Consider the following 21,478-nt stretch of genomic DNA (forward strand, 5'->3'; position numbering starts at 1 on the left):
GTGGTCCTTAAAGTTTAAGAAAAAAAAAAATAGTTGAGAAAGATATACTATATGCAAGTATTTATTCACAAGAGAAATTCTGCGACAGGCAATATAGTTCTATTGCATCAAGCCCACTTATACGCCAATGTAGAAATGTTTTACAAACAAAGCTTAAATAATTAACTTTAAGACAACCGAAAATAAAATATTGTATATTAAACTCGCCAATTTACTATACCTACTTATCAATTGTAAAATAGAATTATCTGTTTATTGTCTCCTTAACCTTTTATTCACTATTGAAAGAATCGCAGAATTTATTGGCTGTGACTGCAGAAATGAAAAGTCAATATGGAGTAATGTCCCGTTATGGCACTTCTTGCCACTTGACAGTGCAAGTGACTGGGAGGAATCGCAGCACAGACGAAAATTTCAACAAATCATTGTGTTGATAACATAAATAACTGGACATACAAAAATAAAACTACAGCGGGACTCTTCAACCTTATATCTAATCTGTTTTATAATAAAGTTGCAAAGTAAAATACTTCATGTACTATATGTGTGTAAGTATATTCATACAAAAAAATCTTGAGTAGAATGTAGCTGGTAGAGAGGAAGGTGTTATTAAAAGCGTTTTGTCACCAGACAGTGAAACTAAACTGGAAAATATCAGTTTACATATATGTAAGTATGTAGAATTTCGTGGGAATCAAAATAGTTAGAAAACCAGCAGATTCACACTCAATTTTTAGAAAGGTAGTTCAGAGAGAGAAGAAAATTACGTCGCAAAATCACTTTTATCAATAGAAATAAAAGCACAACCGAATCGGAATTAAAATTGCTCTCGAGGTATTAATATTATTAAACATTAACTTTAATTATAAAAAATATCCTTGTGCTAGAAACAAACCCCTTTTATTCCAAATATAACATTATTTAAAAGAAGACGACGCTTATGTTCAAATTGCTAGCACCAGAACTTTATTACATTTAGGGGTTTCACATAGTCTCATAAAGTTATAAGTTATAACGATCCGAAAACATAGCGTTCAGAGTTGTATTTGGGTAAACTTATTTTAGTATGCAATCCAACAACAAATTTTTTAAACTAGTATAAAAATGTATGGTTTATTTTACGATTCTTTGTGACACGTTGTGAGTACCCCAATCGGTAGATCAAAGCTTTTTATAGTTGTAGTAAAAATTGGAAATTCTTAAAGTTTTAAGCCGCCTCCTACCAATTGGATAATCATTTATGAAATCTAATCTCATTTCCATACTTCCGGCTTCACTCTCGAACTAATAATATTCGCACTTTGGTGCACAGTCAATCTCACGGTCGAAATTAATTACATTAGGAATCTGAGTCGTATAAGCCGAATTTATTTTTATACCTAAAGTAACAAGCCGTCTTAATTTAAAAATTTCACTTGTTGACCTACCTACATACATATGTATTCCTTATTAGCATGAGGAAGTGGAGGAAGGTTCTGCCCATTTTTACCATCTTAAAGTGAAAATAAACTATTGGATTTGTAGGTTAGAAAATGTCGATATAGCAAACTGTGGAAATTCTTATAAATATATATACAATACATATAATAATCTAAGATTTTAAACGGCGTTGAGAGTTCGACGGAGATTAATAAAATTACTTTTAATAACGGAGTATACATTGCAGGGGCGGATCCACGGGGATACTACGGAGAGTAAATAAATATGCAATACATCAAATTCACATTGTGATAATGGTTATAGTTGCTTCAACCAGTCCAACAAATACATAGGTATTGTATGGTCATAGAAGTCGTCGAAATATTATAATACTCACTATACCAATAGAATTAGAGTGATCATGGGTACCACTTTGCTTGCCACACTGAATAGACTTGCCTCTTCCGTCTTGAATCAGGGTGAGATAATGCTATATTAAACGTACATATTAAATTGTATCGTTCTTGCTTTCATGCATTCATTCTGTGTCACTCATGAGCAGGCATAACAAGCATTTCACAAACCACAAGGCAAGGCCACAACAGCGACGATTATTGTTTATTTCCTCATGGATGGCGCATACTTATTCTGCACTTGCTTTTTTGCATCACTCTTTGTACCCGGGTGCAATATGTTTCATAAAGCTCTGTGATTGTTCTCTATATATGTACATATATGGTAAATATAATGAATTCCCGAAAATATCAAATTCGGCTCATATCTTTGACTTAAATTGATATTAATAGTGATTATATGTATGTATTTCACCCCCAGAAAATGAGAAATTAACGGATAAATTTTGTTAACTGCGTTGTTTTGTTATGATATGATGTTTTGAAAAAATAGGCAAAAAATGTCTGTAGCAATTCGATTTTGGCAGACCTTAGCCTTTTCCTATTTATGTATTTACATTTTGGGATTTTGCAGTTGTTTGTTTCTCCTACGTTATTCGTAGGGCACCTGCACTTGAAAATATTTTGAAAACTTTTCTAATTATGTTTTGCTTTAGTTTCGGGTTCGTGAGTGTGGTGTTGATACGACCGGATGACATTACGCTTGGCATTCTTTCTTAATTTTTAACCACATTTTTGATAAAACGAATTAGTAGTCATGGGGAAAAATAAAGGAGTGAGTGGAGCAGCTAAAGGGGGCGGTGGCGGCGATAACAGTGGGGGTGGTGGCGGTGGTGGAAATGTAAGCAAAATTTGTGTTATGCAAGCGAAATATTTATTGTAATTGTAAGTAGACCAATAGATTGACCTCAAATATATAGTATAAATATTTAATATGTGATCAACAATTTTTCAAATCTTGTGTCACATATTTTAAAAACTAAGTATACATTAGAAAATATTATGTATATAAAGATTAATATAAATTTACATATAAAAGGGAACAACCAGAATGAATCGTAGCGGAATATACAGTTGAACATCCCTAATTCGAATCACCATAATTCACAAAATAATTTCGGATTTCGAGTTATGGAAGTTCAATAAGGAAGTATATATAAATAATAAGCGAGACGAGTTGGGTAGATTTATCCATACCCGTCTTTCTGTCTGCAAACTAATTCCTCAGTTTTTAAGATAACGGCCAACAATTTTGCACACGTCCGATATCGGACTATTAAATCATATAGCTATCATTTTGACAGGGATTGAAGAATATGACGAACTAACTCAAAGAAAATCATTAACCCATAAATCTGTACTAACCAAGAAATTTGGCTTACCTTTCAATATTTTTCTCTTCATTTTCAGAAAAAAAGTGGTGGCGGTGGTGATAAGAGTGGGAACAAAAATAAGGGTGGCGGGGGTGCGGAAAAAGCTGGTGGCAAAAAGGGGCAAGAACAGAAGGTTGGCGGAAGTGGAGGAGGAAAAAAAGGAAACAAGAAGTAACAATTAACTATTAGGTTAATTTATTTGCATATTAAAAACTATACAACATAAAAAACCGTTTTGCCAATAAAATTAATAAAAGTTTAAAGTTAGCCAATAAAAACAAACAGATAAATAAAAAGAGATATCTGCATGACTACATGTACTTCAAATAGACCCGTAGACAGGATGAGACGGGTATTATGGATCCTAAAGATACGAGAATCAATTTATTTATACATTAAAGAACAAGCTGAATCACCATTGCATCGACATATCGTTAATTGGAAAATCACTAGTTGCCAGAAAGTGATGATAACACAACTGAACAGCGGCGGATTTAGGCTCACTGCCGTCCTAAGTTCGGTCTGATACGACGCCCTTTTAGATCACCAAAATTCTGCACATTTTGATTTGGAATATATATATATATATGTACTATATATATATTTTGTTGAAATATAATTGTTGTTATAATTATTGTTTAATATAGAAATATTTATTAAGCTCTTACAAAAAATAATAATAAGCATTTTCCTTATTCGTGTAAATATATCTACAATGTCATCGTAATCCATTTCTTCAACTGATTGGGCTTCTATAGAGAGTAATGCAAAAGCTTTTAGCCTAACGTGGCCACATCTTACGCGTATACTTTTTTCGTATCTATGTATTTCAAAAAATTGTGAAAAATGTTAAAATTTACGTAGAGATTTTGATAAGCATAAAAGTTCGGCCAGTTGTACACTGAAAGTATCTAAAATTAGGTAATAGTTGAAAAAAGGAACGTGGAATAAACACTTAGAACAAAACCTCGTTTCATTTTTATAAACATTTTTGGAATTTTGGAACTCTGTAATTTGATTCTGTGGTACAACTATCATAGTTATAAATCGCAAGGTTTTCATGCTAAAAAAATGACTTTGCGAATTTTTTTCTTAAATATCGATTGATTAATCTTATTCAGACCTTTTTTAGTTTATAATTTTTCAAAGTCCGCGTTCACTGTCATTTCAAAACTGCTTGACCGATTCATTTCAAACTTTGTACACATTTTCGACATATAAAATACCTCCCCAATCGTTAAGTATTTTTTTTACATTAAGGGTGTTTTCCACCCACAAAATGGTCGCCAAAAATTTAAAATGAAAAAGAGTATCAGAGAACAATGGGGGGAGGATTCGATTATTATTTGACTAATTTTCCCTGTTTTTTACTTTCGGATAATTTCCAGCCGAGTTATGGTGAACGCCGCAAATTTTTTCTTCGCAAGACGTTTGCGAATTTTTTCTTAAATATCGAATTAATCTTATTCAGACCGGCTTAGTTTCATATATTTTCAAAGTCCGTTCATGTCATTTCAAAACTGATTGACCGAATTTCAAACTTTGTACACATTTTCGACATATAAAATACCTCCCCAATCGTTAAGTATTTTTTTTTACATTAAGGGTGTTTTCCACCCACTTTTTTGAAAAAAGTATCAGAGAACAATGCATAAAAATTTGCAAAATCTGATTTTTGAAACGTTAGTATGACATTTACTTTTTTGAAGATAATTTCATTTAAATGTTGACCGCGGCTGCGTCTTAGGTGGTCCATTCGGAAAGTCCAATTTTGGGCAACTTTTTCGAGCATTTCGGCCGGAATAGCCCGAATTTCTTCGGAAATGTTGTCTTCCAAAGCTGGAATAGTTGCTGGCTTATTTCTGTAGACTTTAGACTTGACGTAGCCCCACAAAAAATAGTCTAAAGGCGTTAAATCGCATGATCTTGGTGGCCAACTTACGGGTCCATTTCTTGAGATGAATTGTTCTCCGAAGTTTTCCCTCAAAATGGCCATAGAATCGCGAGCTGTGTGGCATGTAGCGCCATCTTGTTGAAACCACATGTCAACCAAGTTCAGTTCTTCCATTTTTGGCAACAAAAAGTTTGTTAGCATCGAACGATAGCGATCGCCATTCACCGTAACGTTGCGTCCAACAGCATCTTTGAAAACATACGGTCCAATGATTCCACCAGCGTACAAACCACACCAAACAGTGCATTTTTCGGGATGCATGGGCAGTTGGCCACCAAGATCATGCGATTTAACGCCTTTAGACTATTTTTTGTGGGGCTACGTCAAGTCTAAAGTCTACAGAAATAAGCCAGCAACTATTCCAGCTTTGGAAGACAACATTTCCGAAGAAATTCGGGCTATTCCGGCCGAAATGCTCGAAAAAGTTGCCCAAAATTGGACTTTCCGAATGGACCACCTAAGACGCAGCCGCGGTCAACATTTAAATGAAATTATCTTCAAAAAGTAAATGTCATGAACCAATCTAACGTTTCAAATAAAGAACCGATGAGATTTTGCAAATTTTATGCGTTTTTTTTTTTAAAAAGTTATCAAGCTCTTAAAAATCACCCGATACAAAAGGTCCGAATAAATTTGCTGGATCCATATTTAAGAAATAAATTCGCAAAAACAGTATTTTTTTACCTTAAAAACCTTCTTCCACTTAAGATTCTTCTGCTTCTCATTTATGATATTCTGCACCAATAATGCAATTTTTTAATGTCACGAAAAAAACTATGAGTCTACTTTATTGAGAAAAGTATGGTATATGGCGCAAAGCATCCCACGTTTTCTTACAATTATATAATAAATTGGAACTAATTTCAGAATATAATTTTGGTATATTTTTCCGGCTCTAAAATTTTAACATTCAAAAATTTTTGCTTCCTAAACCTAGGTGGAAGTCCATCATTGCCACTGAATATTTAGCCTGCATCAAGGCACTGAGTATTCAGCCACTATCCGCCTAAACTTTATTTCAACTACCATTTTATATTAATGCAAAACTTTCGTTTTATGTGTACGCATTTCCTTGAAATTTTTTCATAACTCGGCAAAGGACCATTTTTTTAAATCATTACGAGACGTTATGCTAAACTTATTGATTAAATTTATTTATGATGTTCTATTGTTATAAATAAGAAATGTTCTGCAAAGCGTAAGAGTCGTAATGTCCGAGTTGTTAGCACAACCCCCTTAACTAGCGAAACCAATCTTGTGACATCGCCCCAAAGAAAGAGGCAGCTCCTGATTTAGTTTTGGAATCGAACTTAACTTTCCCTCCTGTATTGGTCACAGTTGAAGTTAACGAGCTCGCTTTATGCGCCGCTGTCGAAGCAGGCTGAAAGGGAAGGTAATTCAAGAAGAAAAAGATATAAGCTTGAAGAAGTGGTTGTGTAAAATATGTGTTTGCATAGTTAATGGGATATCAAACATTATGTCTGATAACGGTAGGTACCAAGCATTTAAACTCGCAAAATTAATTCAAACAAAATGAAACTCCAACAAACAAGAATTAACATTAGTTCAGTGGCAAAATAAGATATTATACCAATTTGGTGCAAACGTAGCCAAATACAGAATTTAGGAAATTTGGTAGTAAATTTTTTTATATGAAATGCAATCAGTAGTTTCAATTTCGTTGGGATGGAGATTTTAACAGAAAACAAAGCTAAAAATCAGTTAAAGTTAAGAAATATACTTATCGGTCCCAAAATAGATTTAGCTTACGCGGGTTTAGCTACAAATCAAAGAAAATATTCTTGAAGAAAATTTGAAGGTATAGTATATACTGTAACTGTTATAAGCAAGTGTAGTAAAACAAAATGTGTGATTTACCTTTTCACTGTTCTCAACAACGTTTTTACGCTCCGAATATTCGACGGATGCTGGAGTTACAATGGGTAGTAGGGGAAACCATGCAGTTGATGAGCCAATTGAACTTAAACACAAAACATTTGGATCTTTCTCGTGTACCAGATTCGCAGATCCTTTAGGAGCCATGTGTGCTGGGAAAGGTGGAGTCAGTACACCAAACTGACAATGGTACCGAGCTATCGATCTTTTGACATTAGTTGATATAGGTTCAGAAAATAATTCGAAATCAAATGGATCAATGAAGCTCTTGCATGTGCCTTGCAATGCAGAGAATTGATCATTCAACTGTTTGTCATCTCTAGTAACGGCAAATATAGTTTGTAAAAATTTTAAATCGAAATACAGTTGTAATGCAATATTTTGGTTGCTTGATATATTATCGGTTAGGATTTTTTGATATTGCTGCAGGATTTGTGCCAACATATTCACGTTGTAGTAGTGGAGTACTTTAGTTGGTAAAGTTTGTGGTACATTCGAATTCAACATGTGTACTAATGTGAAAAGATACGTTTGTAGTGAGATACGTGGTTGATTGGGAATGCGAAAGGTAGAATGTATGGTGGATTCTGACTCATCCTTTTGATCAATTTCAACAGTTTCCCAGTTCTATAAGCAATTAAAATGTAATTAACAACAACACTCATTTTTTACTTCAAATTATTATTATACTTACAGCAAATTCTTCTAGAATGTTTTCATTTGTAATAGAACTTGGGATATTCCATTCACAATTGCTCTCTTGTAAAATGCCTTTAACAATTTGTTGCCAAAAAATTAATGTTTCTTCTTCAATTAACATACAGACTCTATTCCAATGTTCAATACTATTAGCGGTAACATTTCCCACCCACTGACGCCAATTTCCTCTTTGACAGAAGCAGGTTTTCAAGTTGGGGCAGAGTTCAAGGAGAGCTGCAAAGCAACGTGCTACAAATAAAAGTTCACTACGCTGCGTCGGAACTAAGTGAAGGCTTTTTACGCGACTTAGAAAATGTGTTAGTTGTGCTTCAGAAGTCTCTCTCAAAAAAACAATCAATGAAAGTTTGTCTTCTGCGCGTGTTGCTTGCTCTTCAAGAAGAACGTTCATTTCAGATATGATACTTTTCAATTTCTCATCGAATTCAGCGCAAAGTGATATTATGTCGCTATCATATCCTTTTGTTTTCATTAGCATTTTTTTAATTTTAGTATCATCACTTAAAGCTACTTCTAAACTTGATGGAAGATCATTAATATTTTCATACCAAATATCTAGTGAACTCAAATTTATATCTGTTAATGATTGTTCCAATGATTCAAATGTTGTTTGCATCGCTTTTGCCCAATTATCGTGGATAATGTCGTGAATGCGCTGATTAATAAGTGGTATATATTTCTGTTCGAAAAAATCCAGTGTTTGCGTGAGTTTTAGCCTTTTGACGACTTGATCAAATTTGAAATAATTTTTGTAAGAATTAGCTTCTATTTTTATCTCTTTGATTACACTCATTGTTGAGACGTAATCAAAAAGTTGCTTGAGTTGCGTTGCCGCAATGCGTCTGATATCAATGATCCATTGTTCAAGGGATTCGCGGACTTGTGTATCATCAAGAGACTGTGTTTCGATTCTAACACGGAAATTCGAAATGATCTCTGGTAGCAAATACGAATGAACTATATCCGCCTCCTCAACTAAAGTTATTATTGGCGATGAATTTACATCGTTGTGCTCTTGTAGTCTTTGCAACAGTAAACCATTTTCTGGAAGTTAAGAAAACAGATTAAATACATATATTTAGTACATAGCATTCGCATCAAACCTAAAAAGCATTTTTCTATAATATCAATTGTGTTGTTTAATATGCGTAAGCTCGCTAATATTATATTTTGTACTCGTTCCCGCTCTTCCGTAGACTGTTTTTTATCATTGCTCAAGCAATTTAAAAAAGTTTTGCATCGTAAATTTAGAAACGTTTTCAAAACACTATTCAATGAATTTTTTTCCAGTATCAACAAACTAAGCAAACAATCTGTGGCCACATTGACATTCAAATCTTCCTTTTCTAAGGTTGCCAGTACATGCATTTTTATCGTCATATTGAAGGGTTTTAAAATTTCCCATTGCTTTTTTGCAACAGGTAGATGTTGCATTAACATATTACTCGCATCTAACTGTAAGCCAGTGCTGACATGTCTACTGAAAATAAACAATTCACTGGCGCTATAAAAGCGGTCATTATCAATGTGAGTCCAAATTAATTCAGGTAAAGTTGTCAACAGCTTGATCTGCAGCATTGTACTAAAGTAGTTATTTAGTTGCTTATTAGCATTGCGATTGCGAAGTAAATCTTCCGGTTCGCTAATCTTAAATCCCAATAACTGCTGATCGTTAAGATTACGACAGTTCATGGAAATTGAATCCACTTGCTCTGTGAGTCTCTGTGAGGTATCTCTCATAGCCACAATAGTATCTGCAGCCTGCAGTAAATCACGATAACGTTCGCTGTTGAAATTTTTTTTCAAATAAATATGTTTATTTTATTTATATACAACAAAAACGTACCCGACCATTAAGCGTAGCTCCTCCCGTTTGTTTTCGACAACCGATTGAATTTTTTTATGGACGATATCAATTTCTGGAACACTGTGGTGTTCGAACAGAGTGTCCACGTCTACACTCAATAAATTAGCGGCATCCATTATGCCGGTAAAAGTTTTCCGAATTATTCCAAGGAATATATTGGTGAAAAATCTGAAATAAATATGAAAACAAAACTTTGACACGTCGGTAACAGCTGATTGATTACAGCCACATCTAGCGGCGGTTAGCTAAAGAAGGACTCTTTACACTTTTTAAGTGAGAGATTTGAGAGAAAAAATTATTTATAAAATTATTAGAATCTTTCGTCAAATTAGTTATAAGATTGTAAAATTTTGAAATACTTTCGCATAAATTTTATTCATGATTTGAAAGAGCAATATAATAGATTGAAATATATTAATAACTAATTCATAAACAAAATTCAATTTTTGGAACAAAATAATATTTAGATTTATTAAACAGTTTAATACGGAAACGATTTAAATATAATATTTAGAGTAGGCATTTACTAAAAACGTTCATATGTGTTATTAAATATTTTGGCACCGATATTTTAATTACTAACAATCTGGCAACAGTCCGAATTGTTCATCAACGTGCCAACATTGCTCTAACATACATATGTATATATTTCGTTATACTCCATCCGGTCTTCCGGCCTTCTGTCCTCTTGTTTGATTTTGTGTTGTTTACATTTTCTAACACGAAAGATATCATAAAGAAATTAAACGGGAACATTTCTTATAGAATACGGTTCATACATCACTGAAAACTATGCCTTATAGCAGAATTTTGATTTCGCTTAGTAAAATTTTTTAATTACTCGGAAATAACGATGGAGATACCATTTACATTTTAATTACAAGCGCGACTATGAAAAATGTACCATTTGCTTCGTCTGCCCCTTTTGTCTATCATGAAAATAATTTTCAAATTCTGGGTATACAATTATTAGAAGTTCTTGACAAATGAAAAACAACAAATCTGTCCAAAATGATTAAATTGATTAAATAAAAAAATTGGTATGAAAGGGAGAATTGGTTTTTGGTCAAATATTTAAAAAATATGATGTTTTCCACTTAAAATTGATAAGTCGATAAGTGCATTTTTTGTTTTATTTTTTCAGAATTTTCATAGGTAGAAAGGAAGTAATCAGCAAAAATACGTTATGAATTATCTTATTCAACGGGGAAAGGTTCGCAATCAAATGATAAATGTACCTCAGGGACTCCCGGAACTCTTGTCAGATATCACACGGGAAGTATTGCGTTGTCAGCCAACAACGGAATGCCTATGTCAATTTATTATCGACTACTTGCATTCAGTAATTGTAACAAGAGAAAAAGCCAGAGGTACTAAAAATCTATTGTTTGTATCAGACATTTGTCATATAAAAAAATGTTAATATGATTGCAGTGGCCAAAGGCATTATTGATCGCGCATTAGCCGTGGTGGATGAAATCATCGCGGACATGTGTGTTTGCGATATCAGTAAGGAAAAGGCCCAAGAAATGGCAATGCATATGGAAGAATGCTTCCGACGCTTCCTGAGCAGAATGCGTTGTGAACAGCGAAAGGATATTGAAGTTGTGCGTTTCGAGGAGAAAGATATGCTCGATGCAATGATAGAGCGCTGCAAGTTCACTGAGCAGGAACTAAAAATCTCCAAACCAATGATCGAAGCTGCATATCGCCGCTTTGTGGATGCATACATGAAAGCACATGAGGTAACTAAAGACCAAAAGTATCCACTATTGACATAATTGACATATTTTATTTGTCAAGGACTTTGAAGGTACCGAAGAACTATACCAATATTTCAAAGAACGTGAGCATAAACGACAGGAAGAAGAGAAGGCAAAATTGGCCGCAACGAAAATTCAGGTTTCAATATGCAGTGATGGAATGTTTCTTTTGAAAGCTAACACTTTTTGTATATTTCAGGCAAATTTCAGGGGGTATAGAGTACGAAGAAATTTAGGCAAGCCACTGCCCAAAGAAGTTTCTCAAGAAGAGGTGGGAATAATACCTGATCGGAAATCTAATTTGAATATGATCTTTCTATCTTTATCCACTATTAGTTTGAAGATGAAGATCTAGAGTTAAAAACTCAAGCTGCAATTACTATTCAAAAAGCTTTTCGCCGTCACTTGTCTTCTTTGGAGTCTAATAAATCAATCGAAAAGGTGATCAATGAAGTCCGAAAATGAAATTAAAAGTAAACGTTAAAGTTCTCTTTACAGGGCGGTGAGATTTGTGAGCCCGGTTCTGAAGTTAAAGTTGTATGTAACCTTTCATTTATCCTTGTATATGCATATATAGTATATACTAATTAATCTACAATATTTCAGACTACTACCGATATACCGGGCGAAGATATTACAGAACCTCTGGAGCATATAATAGTAAGCAACGTTATCTTTAGAGCTGATACTTTAGTTTTACGTAATAATAATATTGGTAGGGTGAGGATGTGCCTTTAGAAGCAACTCAACCATCTCAGCCACCTGCTGAAGTCATCTCGGAAGTTGTACAAGAACCTGAACCAGAAGCCGAACAAGCAGCTGAGCCTATTCGTGAAACCGAGCCTGGACCAGAACCGGAACCTATATTGGAGGTAGAACCAGAACCAATTTTACAGGAGGCCGAACATTCTGAAGCTCCTCCGGACAACGGCCCAGCAGTTGAGGAGGAGCCCGCAGTTGAAGCGGCTGCAAATGAAGTTGATGTTCCTGCAGAAGGCTGAAAATTTGGACCTTTTAATTGTTTGTTTAATAACAAATTTGATTTTATAATAAATTTTGTGAAAAAATAGTATATTGTGAGCCTCGAAATTCGTTATAAAAAGAGATCATTGGATATAGTATTTTTGCTAACCCAACTGCCATTTTTAGTCATGTGGAAAACATACACAGACAAACATCAATATGTTTTGAAGAAATTTACTGCTTTCCTTCGTCTCTATTTATGGCATGCCGGTAGCAAAGTATATTCATATGCGATGTAATAAAAATCCGGTCGACTTATTTTATGAACCGTATTATTAAATTGTCCGCAAGCACATTACAACCCTCCAGTTTTGTCTGAGAACGAACTAAAGCTGTTGGGTGGAGAAGGTAGTACGAGGAGTTTTTGAATCGCATGCCCTTGAAAATGATATGGTCATGACTTTTTTGCTGGAAAATGGAAAAAATGTCATACTTTCAATGGATTCATAATTTAAGTTTATTACAAGGATAACTACATTGGGGCGTAGTAATTCATACAGAGAATTTCTGGTTAAAGATAGAAATATGTTAGTATGGTGAAAGTATCGACATATGAAATAAAAGCACAAATTCTTTTTTAAAGTATGCACATATGTATGTATTTATGTCTAATACCAAAGCACAGTTAAAGCATACGCGCTTGTATCCAGTCATCAAATATGGATACTCTAGTGTACACATCCGGAATGACAGTGAAGACTCCGCAAACAAACAGCCCATAAGACACAATACCTACTTGATGCAATCCGGCGCTTGTTTTCATCACCAATGGTCCACCAGAGTCGCCCTATAAAAGAACTTATACATTTGGTTTAAAAAGTACAATTAGACCCACTCACTGAACAAGCACCCGTAAATATGGCGCCCCGTGCGCAAATTTCCGTTTCTGTGAGATCCTCCATTCCACTATATAAGCATTCCTGGTTAGTAATGGTGCGGTAGTTCACTGTTTGCAATATGGTTGGATAATTTATGTTCTCCAACTCCGGCGGCAGGAAAGGTAAGGAAATGGGCAGCCGCAGACCCCAACCAGTCAATGTGACAGGTACTCCCCCATCCACAAGATCAGAACCACGCACTTCAATAGCTGACATTCGAATTCCATCCAAATTCAGTGGTCCCTCAAGTGTCAGAATCGCTATATCACTGGTGACGAGCTCCTCGTAGTTATCGTGAATATCATAGGATGAAACTTGTACTCGTACACCTTCTGAGTCATTAAGATCGCGCACCCCAGCCAGCACCGTCATCCGCTTCACATCGAAATCTTTACAACAATGGGCGGCTGTGAGAATGCGATTAGGTGATATTATTGAACCACCGCAAAAGTGTTGGTACTTATTTTTTTTCGTAAAATACTGGAGCGATACCTGATAGGGAACATATTCGCCAGGCGGCACATCATGACCACCAACAATTCGCGTTGAATCCGTGGTGGTGGACGTCACAGCTAAAATCAAAGAAACGGAAAGTCAAGAGGCTGTCAACACGGTCGATACACGAGCATACCATGAACGAAACAAAGCAAGGTGTTTAGAAAATTTGAGACACTAAATCCTTTAAACAATTCCATTTCTTATTAAGAGCAGACTGTTATGCCATTAAAATTTCGTATTTTAATAAATTTGTCTTAGAGTGACACCGATCTATTTATAGTTGCACGATATTCCACATATTCACATATTCATAGTAAACACGCAATGCAATTAGCCACGAATAATCAGCCCTCGCAGTAGTCGCCGCGACCTCCAACAAACACCACTGCCATTAGCATAACTATCTGTTGGGTCATGGAATTAGTGCTGCACTTGAAATGCATGACGCTTGATGACTTCGACAAGCAAATGTATGCATGTGCATGCAAATGTATATTAGACGAGCAAAAAAACTTCGTTTAAAATATAAGTTAATAGATAATTAAACAAATTTGCAAAAGTGCGTCTGTGTTTATTTGATTATTATTTATATTATTATTTGTCCATGCAGAGACATATTTGAATAGATAGATTCACTCCGGAGGGAAATTAGTAGCCATCCCAAGATTTCAAAAATACCCTCACAGATATGCATCTAACCATATCCAACATTGTGCGATAAATTAAAGAGTTTGAGAGGTTTTATGCTCTTGCAACCAACAGAGTATAATAGTTATGGTCTCCAAAATATCCAATTAAGATATCTTGATGAAACTAGGTATGCAGGCTCCTTAGTACAAAAAAATATTACAAGTTCGTAAATGAGCCACGCCCCCAAAAAGCCATAAACCGAAAACCTATAAAGTGTCATAACTAAGCATTAAATTGAGATAAGAACTCTAATTTGGCACAGGGAATGGCAGTAGTGGCACCTGTGGACAAAAACTTTTGAAAAAGTGGGCATGGCCCCGTTTTCTGTTGTTGCATATATTTCTCGGTAACTGGTCCTTCAACTTCATTGTCAGACCGTTCGAAATTTTCATCATCTTCTGTATTTCGATCGTCATTCCAATTTTCGATGTCTTCACTGCTGACGTCTACACCAGCAGTGTTTCATCGTAATCAAATCAAGCAATGGAGTTTCATCTTCGGTGCCGTATTGATCATCGTCTCACTGTTATTATATTTTCCACGCTTTTAAAAGCACAACTCTTGGCAATTCATTCCATGCTAATTTAAGCAGCAAGATGGCATCACGATTTGAATGTCCTTTCAAATTATTCTCAACCGGAACGTTTTCTTGCGATACAATGTTCCATAACAGTTTAGCCCTGTAACCCATAAGACTGCTCAAGTTAGGGTGCTCATCCCATTCCATTCTTATGGGATATAGATACATGAACAGCAAATTTATCAGCTTAATAAACGAATGATGATACCAGCGGAAGAATAGCTCTGAATTCATCCAAAACTTTTGCGAGTTAGCATATTCCAATGGGTTTTCAAACTCCTTGAAGCAATGGGGGTTTGCGGATTTAGCTATTTTTCGGCCAGGTGCCGAAGAACGGGATATTCCGATTTATGTAAAGTTTTCATAGTTGAAAATTCATGTGTGTTTGCCACTGCCTCCAAAATTGCATGACGTTTTTTGTTTAGTTTTTAGATGGTCGCCTTAGATACATTATTATCCAACGCCAATTGATCTCCATGAATACCTTCATCGATTTTTCTAAAAATCTAAGATTTTTGATGAAAATCTAATTTGACTTGCTATTTTTTCTGCTTTGTTGACATTTTTTAGAACACTTACTATAAACAACTCACAAGCTCAAACGGTCATGACAAACTCCGTATGTACCTCGCGACTCCTACAATTATCTTTTACATAGAAATTTAATTGTTTTTGTTGTCAAACAAATAGATAAGCTCAAAAGAGTTTACAAAAAGTAAAATTTTTAGAGCGGTACGCGGACCCTCAAAATCCGTCAACTTAGCCGAAGGTTTAACTTTCTCGCAAGTTAACTTTTGAGCGATTTTACTGTACTACATACATACTTGAATAATGATTTTCGTTTTCCTAACAATTTACTGTGAAGTTAAAAAAGAGATAATTTTAAGTCTTATAATTGCGGTTTTCATTAATTAAGTTCTTATTTCAAAGTCATAATGTTGCTCTTTAAATTCCGCATCACGTATGTACATAGGTATGTATGTATGTATATGGGTGATTTTGTCTTAAGATAAGCGTGCTTTGACCCAGCCGTCGAACATGGATACGCGGGTGTAAACATCGGGACTATTGGACGCACATAATGCAGTGCCATAGGAAACGACTCCAACCTGTTTCAAGCTTCCACCATTATCCATTACAAGGGGACCTCCGGAATCACCCTGAAAATTTGATTTATTTTCATTTAGCAATTAAGAATTACCAATACTAAAATACAATGTTTAATTTTTTCATACATTGCAAGCTCCTTTGCCGAAGCGCTCCAAGGCGCAGATCTCCGTATCCGTCAACTGTGTCATAACTTTTTTGCATTGCTCGTTGGTGATTGTTTTATAGGACATCCGTTGCAGCAATGTCGGGTATATGGCCAATGGACCTTGGCCCACATGCCACATAGCACCCCATCCAGAGAGAGTTACAGCCTGACCACCATCGACTTTGTCACTTCCACTCACATCCACCTGTTTTACTTTGGCGCTATCCAACTCAAATGGTGGCTCGATTTTTAAGATGGCTATATCACTAGTAACCAACTCCTCATAGTTCTCATGGATTTCGTAGGACAACACCTGTGATCGAATTCCAGAGCTATCATTAAGATCACGTATTCCTGCCACAACTGAGATTCGCTTTGCATCCTGACCATTGACACAATGAGCTGCCGTTAGAATGCGATTGGCAGCAATTATGGACCCGCCACAGAAGTGTCTATCTTTGCCACTTCGTGTCCTATATTGCATGGATACCTGATAAGGAATGTACTCGCCTTCAGGTACTGCGGCACCACCAACTACTCGCTCTTGTGAATCAAAATCATGTGATTCGAAGTAGCCATCCACTTTATGGTTAACGATTGAAAAAATTTTATATGTACATTCATATATATATAATTTGCTGTATTCACAAATTCATTCAAAAGTACTTACAATCTAGAATGGTTCCCTTCGAGCGTCTTAGACTAGTGAAACCAGTTCCCAGAAAGCAGGATATAAGTAAAATGGTTATTAAGTCTGCTCTCATTTCTATGTGGTCTTTGGAATGCTATTTCCGATGTAGTGCCACTTGCCAAATTCATATAACGTTTATATACTGAAATTTCCAAGGCTCCCATGAAATAACCTCAGTTAATTTTTAATCGCTAACAGTAGGCGGTAACGAATTTACATATGGTATGTTTTAGTTAGTGTATTTGAAATAGGAAAAAAAAGTATTTTTGAGCTCATTTGTTTAAAGGTTTGGTATATTTCAGGTATTTCGTCGTTATAAATAAGTTCCACTCTACTCTTATTTGGGTGACAAATGATGTGCCATCATGTTTATATAATAATATTACTCCGCAGTCTTCAGTTATTTTTATTTTTAAGAGAAGAACTATGTATATATGTACGTATGTTCTTACAACATCATATGATGGACTCAGTTCTATTTTTAAAATAGTTTAATCATATCTTCATACTTTTGACAATTATTGGAAAAGGATTTCATAAAACCTTAAACATTTTAAGCCATATATGTATGTTTACTGTGCGATTTATAGTTTATACTGCCTTCTAAAATAAATATGATATATTGTAAAGCAACAAACATTTGCTTCTTACTAACGCTTAACAGCTATTTTGTTAGAGAGTACAAATAATTCGCGAAAATGAAGCTTACTTATTTCTAAGTTATACAGATAATCTGCATTGAGAGCATGACACAGTGTTATTGCGATTATTTCCTATAACCAAGTTTGACCAATAGTGCTTTAGGGTTAAAAAGTTCTGACTGAGCTTGTAGTGAGTGAAGCATTTTCAATCATCTCAAGGGCATTTGGTATATCCAAGTAATAATAAATAGGTCATACTATTTGAATTATAATAGTTTTATTTAATTCGAGCTTTGAAGATCGCAGGTGACACAATTTGCACTATACATATCTACATATGTATGTACATATGTATATACGAATGCATAGGAAAGTAAAAGATGAGAAAGGTTAAAGAAATCTACATATAGCATTATAAAGAAATACTAACATTTAAGATGACACTCCGCGGCGGCAACAACAAAAGGGATGGCCTTTGCGATTGGATGTGGAGATTCGCGTTGAAAAGCGGCAACAGTTACAACAATACTGAACATGTTGGAGCAGAGTTATAGTTAAGTGTTGTGGCCTTTAAACTGCAACGAACCACATGTTGTGTGCGGTATCAAGCTGGGTGCTGGCCAACAGCGCGATTCAATAACACACAGTAAGAACTTCTTCCACATTGTACATAACGTAGTCTATTCGGTTTTGCACCCGCACATAAATACTGGCATATCATCATACATACGATTTTATCACATAACAATTCACAACTCCGCCTTTCAAAACTTTTTCCACTTAAGTGAATTGACAAAATCGCGCACACTTTCGCGTATTTGGTGAACAATTATTTACAAAATAATTATAAGCAATTTATTAGTGTGTACTCTTCACGTAGTGACGCAAAATATTGCATTACGTCTCAAAACGATTTATTTACTAAATTTATGGTACAATATTTATTTAAAAATAAATGCAACAACTATCTTTTTATGATGAAGCCAAAAACTTTAAACTGTATTTGACAAACACTATAAGTTACAAATTGTAATAAATTTTGATAAATTTGATAACTGTAATTAAAAAACTAGTAAGGGGTGCTAAATCGTGTGTTACCCAAAGGGAAACTGGCTGCTTAGGCCTTTGTCCCACGTTGGAAATATTTTATGCTTTTATGCTGTAAGAATTCAACATTCATTATTCGACGAAATCGTGTGTGAGTTACAGCCGCGTTTGGCATCTTATTACCTCATAATATAGGTCATAGACTCAGTTTCATTATTACATTTTGCTTCATGTCCTAATTTATTGTTTATATTGGGTATCTAAGGAAGAAGTCAACCAGAGGAATGGTAATTATTATCTAGGGGATATGAGATTTAGATTGAAGTCTAGAGCGATTTCACTCCGCATTATAATGCTTTAAATTATATAATCTTCATTTCAATAAAATATCACACATTTTGACCAATATAAACGGTTCAAACTGGAGTGTAAAGTCGGAAATTTAATATCGGGTATATTGGAAGGTTTTGACTGATTGCATTAACTTTTGTCAATACTCAAGAACATTTTAAGAAGGTACTTAATATTATTATAATATATGTATGTATATATGTTATCATTATAAAACCATGGGATAATATTGACCCGATTTTATTCAATTTTGGCGTCATGTCTTAGCATATCTGTTAAGTTCATTAACATAACTCACATATGTATTATATGGTATAAAATCAACTGGAATACCTAAATTGTAATAATAAGTATTAATATATGTTAATATTCTGCTATAGTCAGAATTTATTTGGTCTTATGTGAATTTAAAACGAAATTATTATACATATATGTAAGGCATGATCGCCACACGTTGTGAGAACATCAATATGTATGTATGTATATTCAGTGGGAGTTTAATTCTGCAAATTGATCAATTTCGGGTGGCATTTCAATTGCACAAATTCTGAAGAATAACACCTACTACTCCTATCCTCCTATCAAGAAAATTTTCGATGGCCCATCAACTCACGTCCAATGTTTTCTTGCAAATGCATTCACACAGATCGCTGCAATGTCGGTGGCAACAGTTTTCGGACATGAATTCGGTCTGTTGTCTGCTGTCCAATTCCGCCGCATGGCAGTTTTTATCTGTGAAAAATTTAAATATTGTAATTTCAGACTTGAAGTACGAAGAGTTTGCTGACAAGCCAAGCTAAGCCAAGAGTGTGGAATCATTAGATCACCATCCAAGCTAGTTCGCATCCATTTGCGCAAATGACTGATTCATTCATTCTTGTTTTGCCTCCAAAGGATACCGCTTGGAGACAACAGATAGGTGCATCATTCTTTACTCAGTCATCAATTGAGAAGAGGAGGAGGAACTGGCAGAATGTTATTGAACAGAAAATATCCTCTTCTTCTTCTCAATTCATTGGTTTTCGCGATGGCCCTTTAGTGAAATCTTGCGTGGGCTTGATGAGTGCCCCTGCAGCATACAACATTAGGTACACTGTGTTAATGAATCATTCTCATTGTGTTTCTTCTACAGAATTGCGATTGCTACTCAAATTGAATACTCCAATTATTGCTACTGTGTTATAGTGAGCTCTCGGATTGCTTGAGTTGAGTTTGCGTGTATTTAATCGAATTAATTATGCACACCTTTGTTGGTTTTTAAGCTTTACTGCCGGCTGCGCTTTTTGGCTAACCACCTCCTCTTAAGTTCTTCTGCCTATACAGAGAATGGGTCTTGATCTCTGCACTGTTGTGTTAATTGTTAGTATGGCCTGCCCACCCGTCCAGTTGATTATACCCTTATTGACGGCGGGTTGGATGTTGCATGCCACTATCGGCGTATGCCACGCTATCATGTCACTGGCGCAGGCGCAAACAGAGATAAGGAAAGGCTCAATGGCTTTATTTAGAATGAATTTGTATTGTAAAAGTTTTGGTGTTGTTTGTTTGCTTATTCATTCACAACTCGCCACGGGTCAGTGTCATGATTCTTAATGCTTTCCCACTTAATTGGACCACACGTATTCGCATGTATTAATAGCAGTGACTTAATGAGATTCAACTAATTTGCATATGCCTCAAAAACTGTTGCTGATGATATACAAACGAAATGCTACGGAAGGGCTAGTCTTATGAGTGTATACTATATATAGTACATAAACATCAAGGACAATTAAACTAACTTTCTGTGAAGACATTACACAAATCTGTTCACATGATCGCAAATAAGCTAAATTGACTCATGTCGGAAATATTTCACACCTACTACCTACGCAATACCCCTCATTACTCTGCACAAATTACATGTAGAGCCGATGAAAAGGGCATATGGCTGTACTGAAAGCAATTAATAGCAGAATGAAAATTAAAGTTTCTTGCGATGATCACTAAGCGTTACATAAACATATTTACAATTATTGGTTTCACACCGAAGTTAAATGCTTTGTCAGAATTGGAGAGAATATTAGAAAAATAATTCCTGTGGTCTTCAAATTCATTGGTTTTTAAATTTAATATTCGTGATTTATTCTAAGTTCTCTCAGTCCGCATGCTTACTGTGAATCATCTTATATTATTGACTTTTGACTACAGTTACGTCTTCCACACTTTTGGAAATGGATACATAACCTGTGGAGAGAAACAATTTTGCTGATCGGAAAAAGTTGAGGTTAAGGAAATTTACATATATGGAAGACGTCCTCGTAAAATTCTAAGCATATGTACATATATTGTAGATTGTATAGTTTGCGCTTTCAAACTATTACTAGTGACTAAAATACTAAATACTTATTATTATACCGCCACGACATCTGAAACATAGAAA

The 21,478-nt window shown here is 35.0% G+C and overlaps 4 protein-coding genes and 2 long non-coding RNA genes across 10 annotated transcripts; 2 read left to right on the forward strand and 4 right to left on the reverse strand.

Annotated features, from left to right (window-relative positions):
- The first annotated feature begins 2,435 nt into the window (after positions 1-2,435).
- LOC126767734 (uncharacterized) lies at positions 2,436-4,171 on the forward strand. Its single transcript, XR_007669154.1, has 2 exons — positions 2,436-2,717; positions 3,243-4,171. It is a non-coding gene; the product is annotated as an uncharacterized LOC126767734 (long non-coding RNA).
- Positions 3,837-4,826, reverse strand: LOC126767735 (uncharacterized). The gene is made up of 2 exons (XR_007669155.1): positions 4,776-4,826; positions 3,837-4,431 (listed from the first exon to the last, which is right to left on the reverse strand). It is a non-coding gene; the product is annotated as an uncharacterized LOC126767735 (long non-coding RNA).
- A 1,194-nt stretch (positions 4,827-6,020) lies between these two features.
- On the reverse strand, positions 6,021-9,831 carry LOC126757982 (conserved oligomeric Golgi complex subunit 1). 5 transcript variants are annotated; one of them, XM_050471948.1, is made up of 6 exons: positions 9,619-9,831; positions 8,876-9,558; positions 7,750-8,816; positions 7,038-7,682; positions 6,930-6,939; positions 6,430-6,540 (listed from the first exon to the last, which is right to left on the reverse strand). In XM_050471948.1, exons 1-6 carry the CDS (start codon positions 9,753-9,755, stop codon positions 6,518-6,520), a joined length of 2,565 nt encoding a protein of 854 aa, XP_050327905.1. In that variant the 5' UTR covers positions 9,756-9,831; the 3' UTR covers positions 6,430-6,517. The 5 variants fall into 5 exon arrangements, with proteins under 5 accessions (XP_050327886.1, XP_050327905.1, XP_050327895.1 ...); XM_050471938.1 differs by having other exon boundaries at positions 6,444-6,540; positions 6,901-6,939; XM_050471957.1 differs by having other exon boundaries at positions 6,451-6,540; positions 6,930-6,960.
- Positions 9,832-10,602: 771 nt separating this feature from the next.
- LOC126759434 (protein TsetseEP) lies at positions 10,603-12,480 on the forward strand. The gene is made up of 9 exons (XM_050474233.1): positions 10,603-10,679; positions 10,784-11,009; positions 11,074-11,384; positions 11,443-11,541; positions 11,602-11,673; positions 11,739-11,843; positions 11,901-11,939; positions 12,009-12,062; positions 12,122-12,480. Exons 2-9 carry the CDS (start codon positions 10,826-10,828, stop codon positions 12,401-12,403), a joined length of 1,146 nt encoding a protein of 381 aa, XP_050330190.1. The 5' UTR covers positions 10,603-10,679; positions 10,784-10,825; the 3' UTR covers positions 12,404-12,480.
- A 570-nt stretch (positions 12,481-13,050) lies between these two features.
- Positions 13,051-13,998, reverse strand: LOC126766418 (chymotrypsin-2). Its single transcript, XM_050484208.1, has 3 exons — positions 13,935-13,998; positions 13,265-13,875; positions 13,051-13,212 (listed from the first exon to the last, which is right to left on the reverse strand). Exons 1-3 carry the CDS (start codon positions 13,996-13,998, stop codon positions 13,051-13,053), a joined length of 837 nt encoding a protein of 278 aa, XP_050340165.1.
- Positions 13,999-16,075: 2,077 nt separating this feature from the next.
- On the reverse strand, positions 16,076-17,090 carry LOC126766408 (chymotrypsin-1). Its single transcript, XM_050484205.1, has 3 exons — positions 16,997-17,090; positions 16,307-16,908; positions 16,076-16,231 (listed from the first exon to the last, which is right to left on the reverse strand). The coding sequence occupies exons 1-3, from the start codon at positions 17,088-17,090 to the stop codon at positions 16,076-16,078; spliced, it is 852 nt and encodes a 283-aa protein (XP_050340162.1).
- Positions 17,091-21,478: the final 4,388 nt, after the last annotated feature.

Source organism: Bactrocera neohumeralis, chromosome 2, assembly GCF_024586455.1.
Source record: "Bactrocera neohumeralis isolate Rockhampton chromosome 2, APGP_CSIRO_Bneo_wtdbg2-racon-allhic-juicebox.fasta_v2, whole genome shotgun sequence".
NCBI lineage: Eukaryota > Metazoa > Arthropoda > Insecta > Diptera > Tephritidae > Bactrocera > Bactrocera neohumeralis.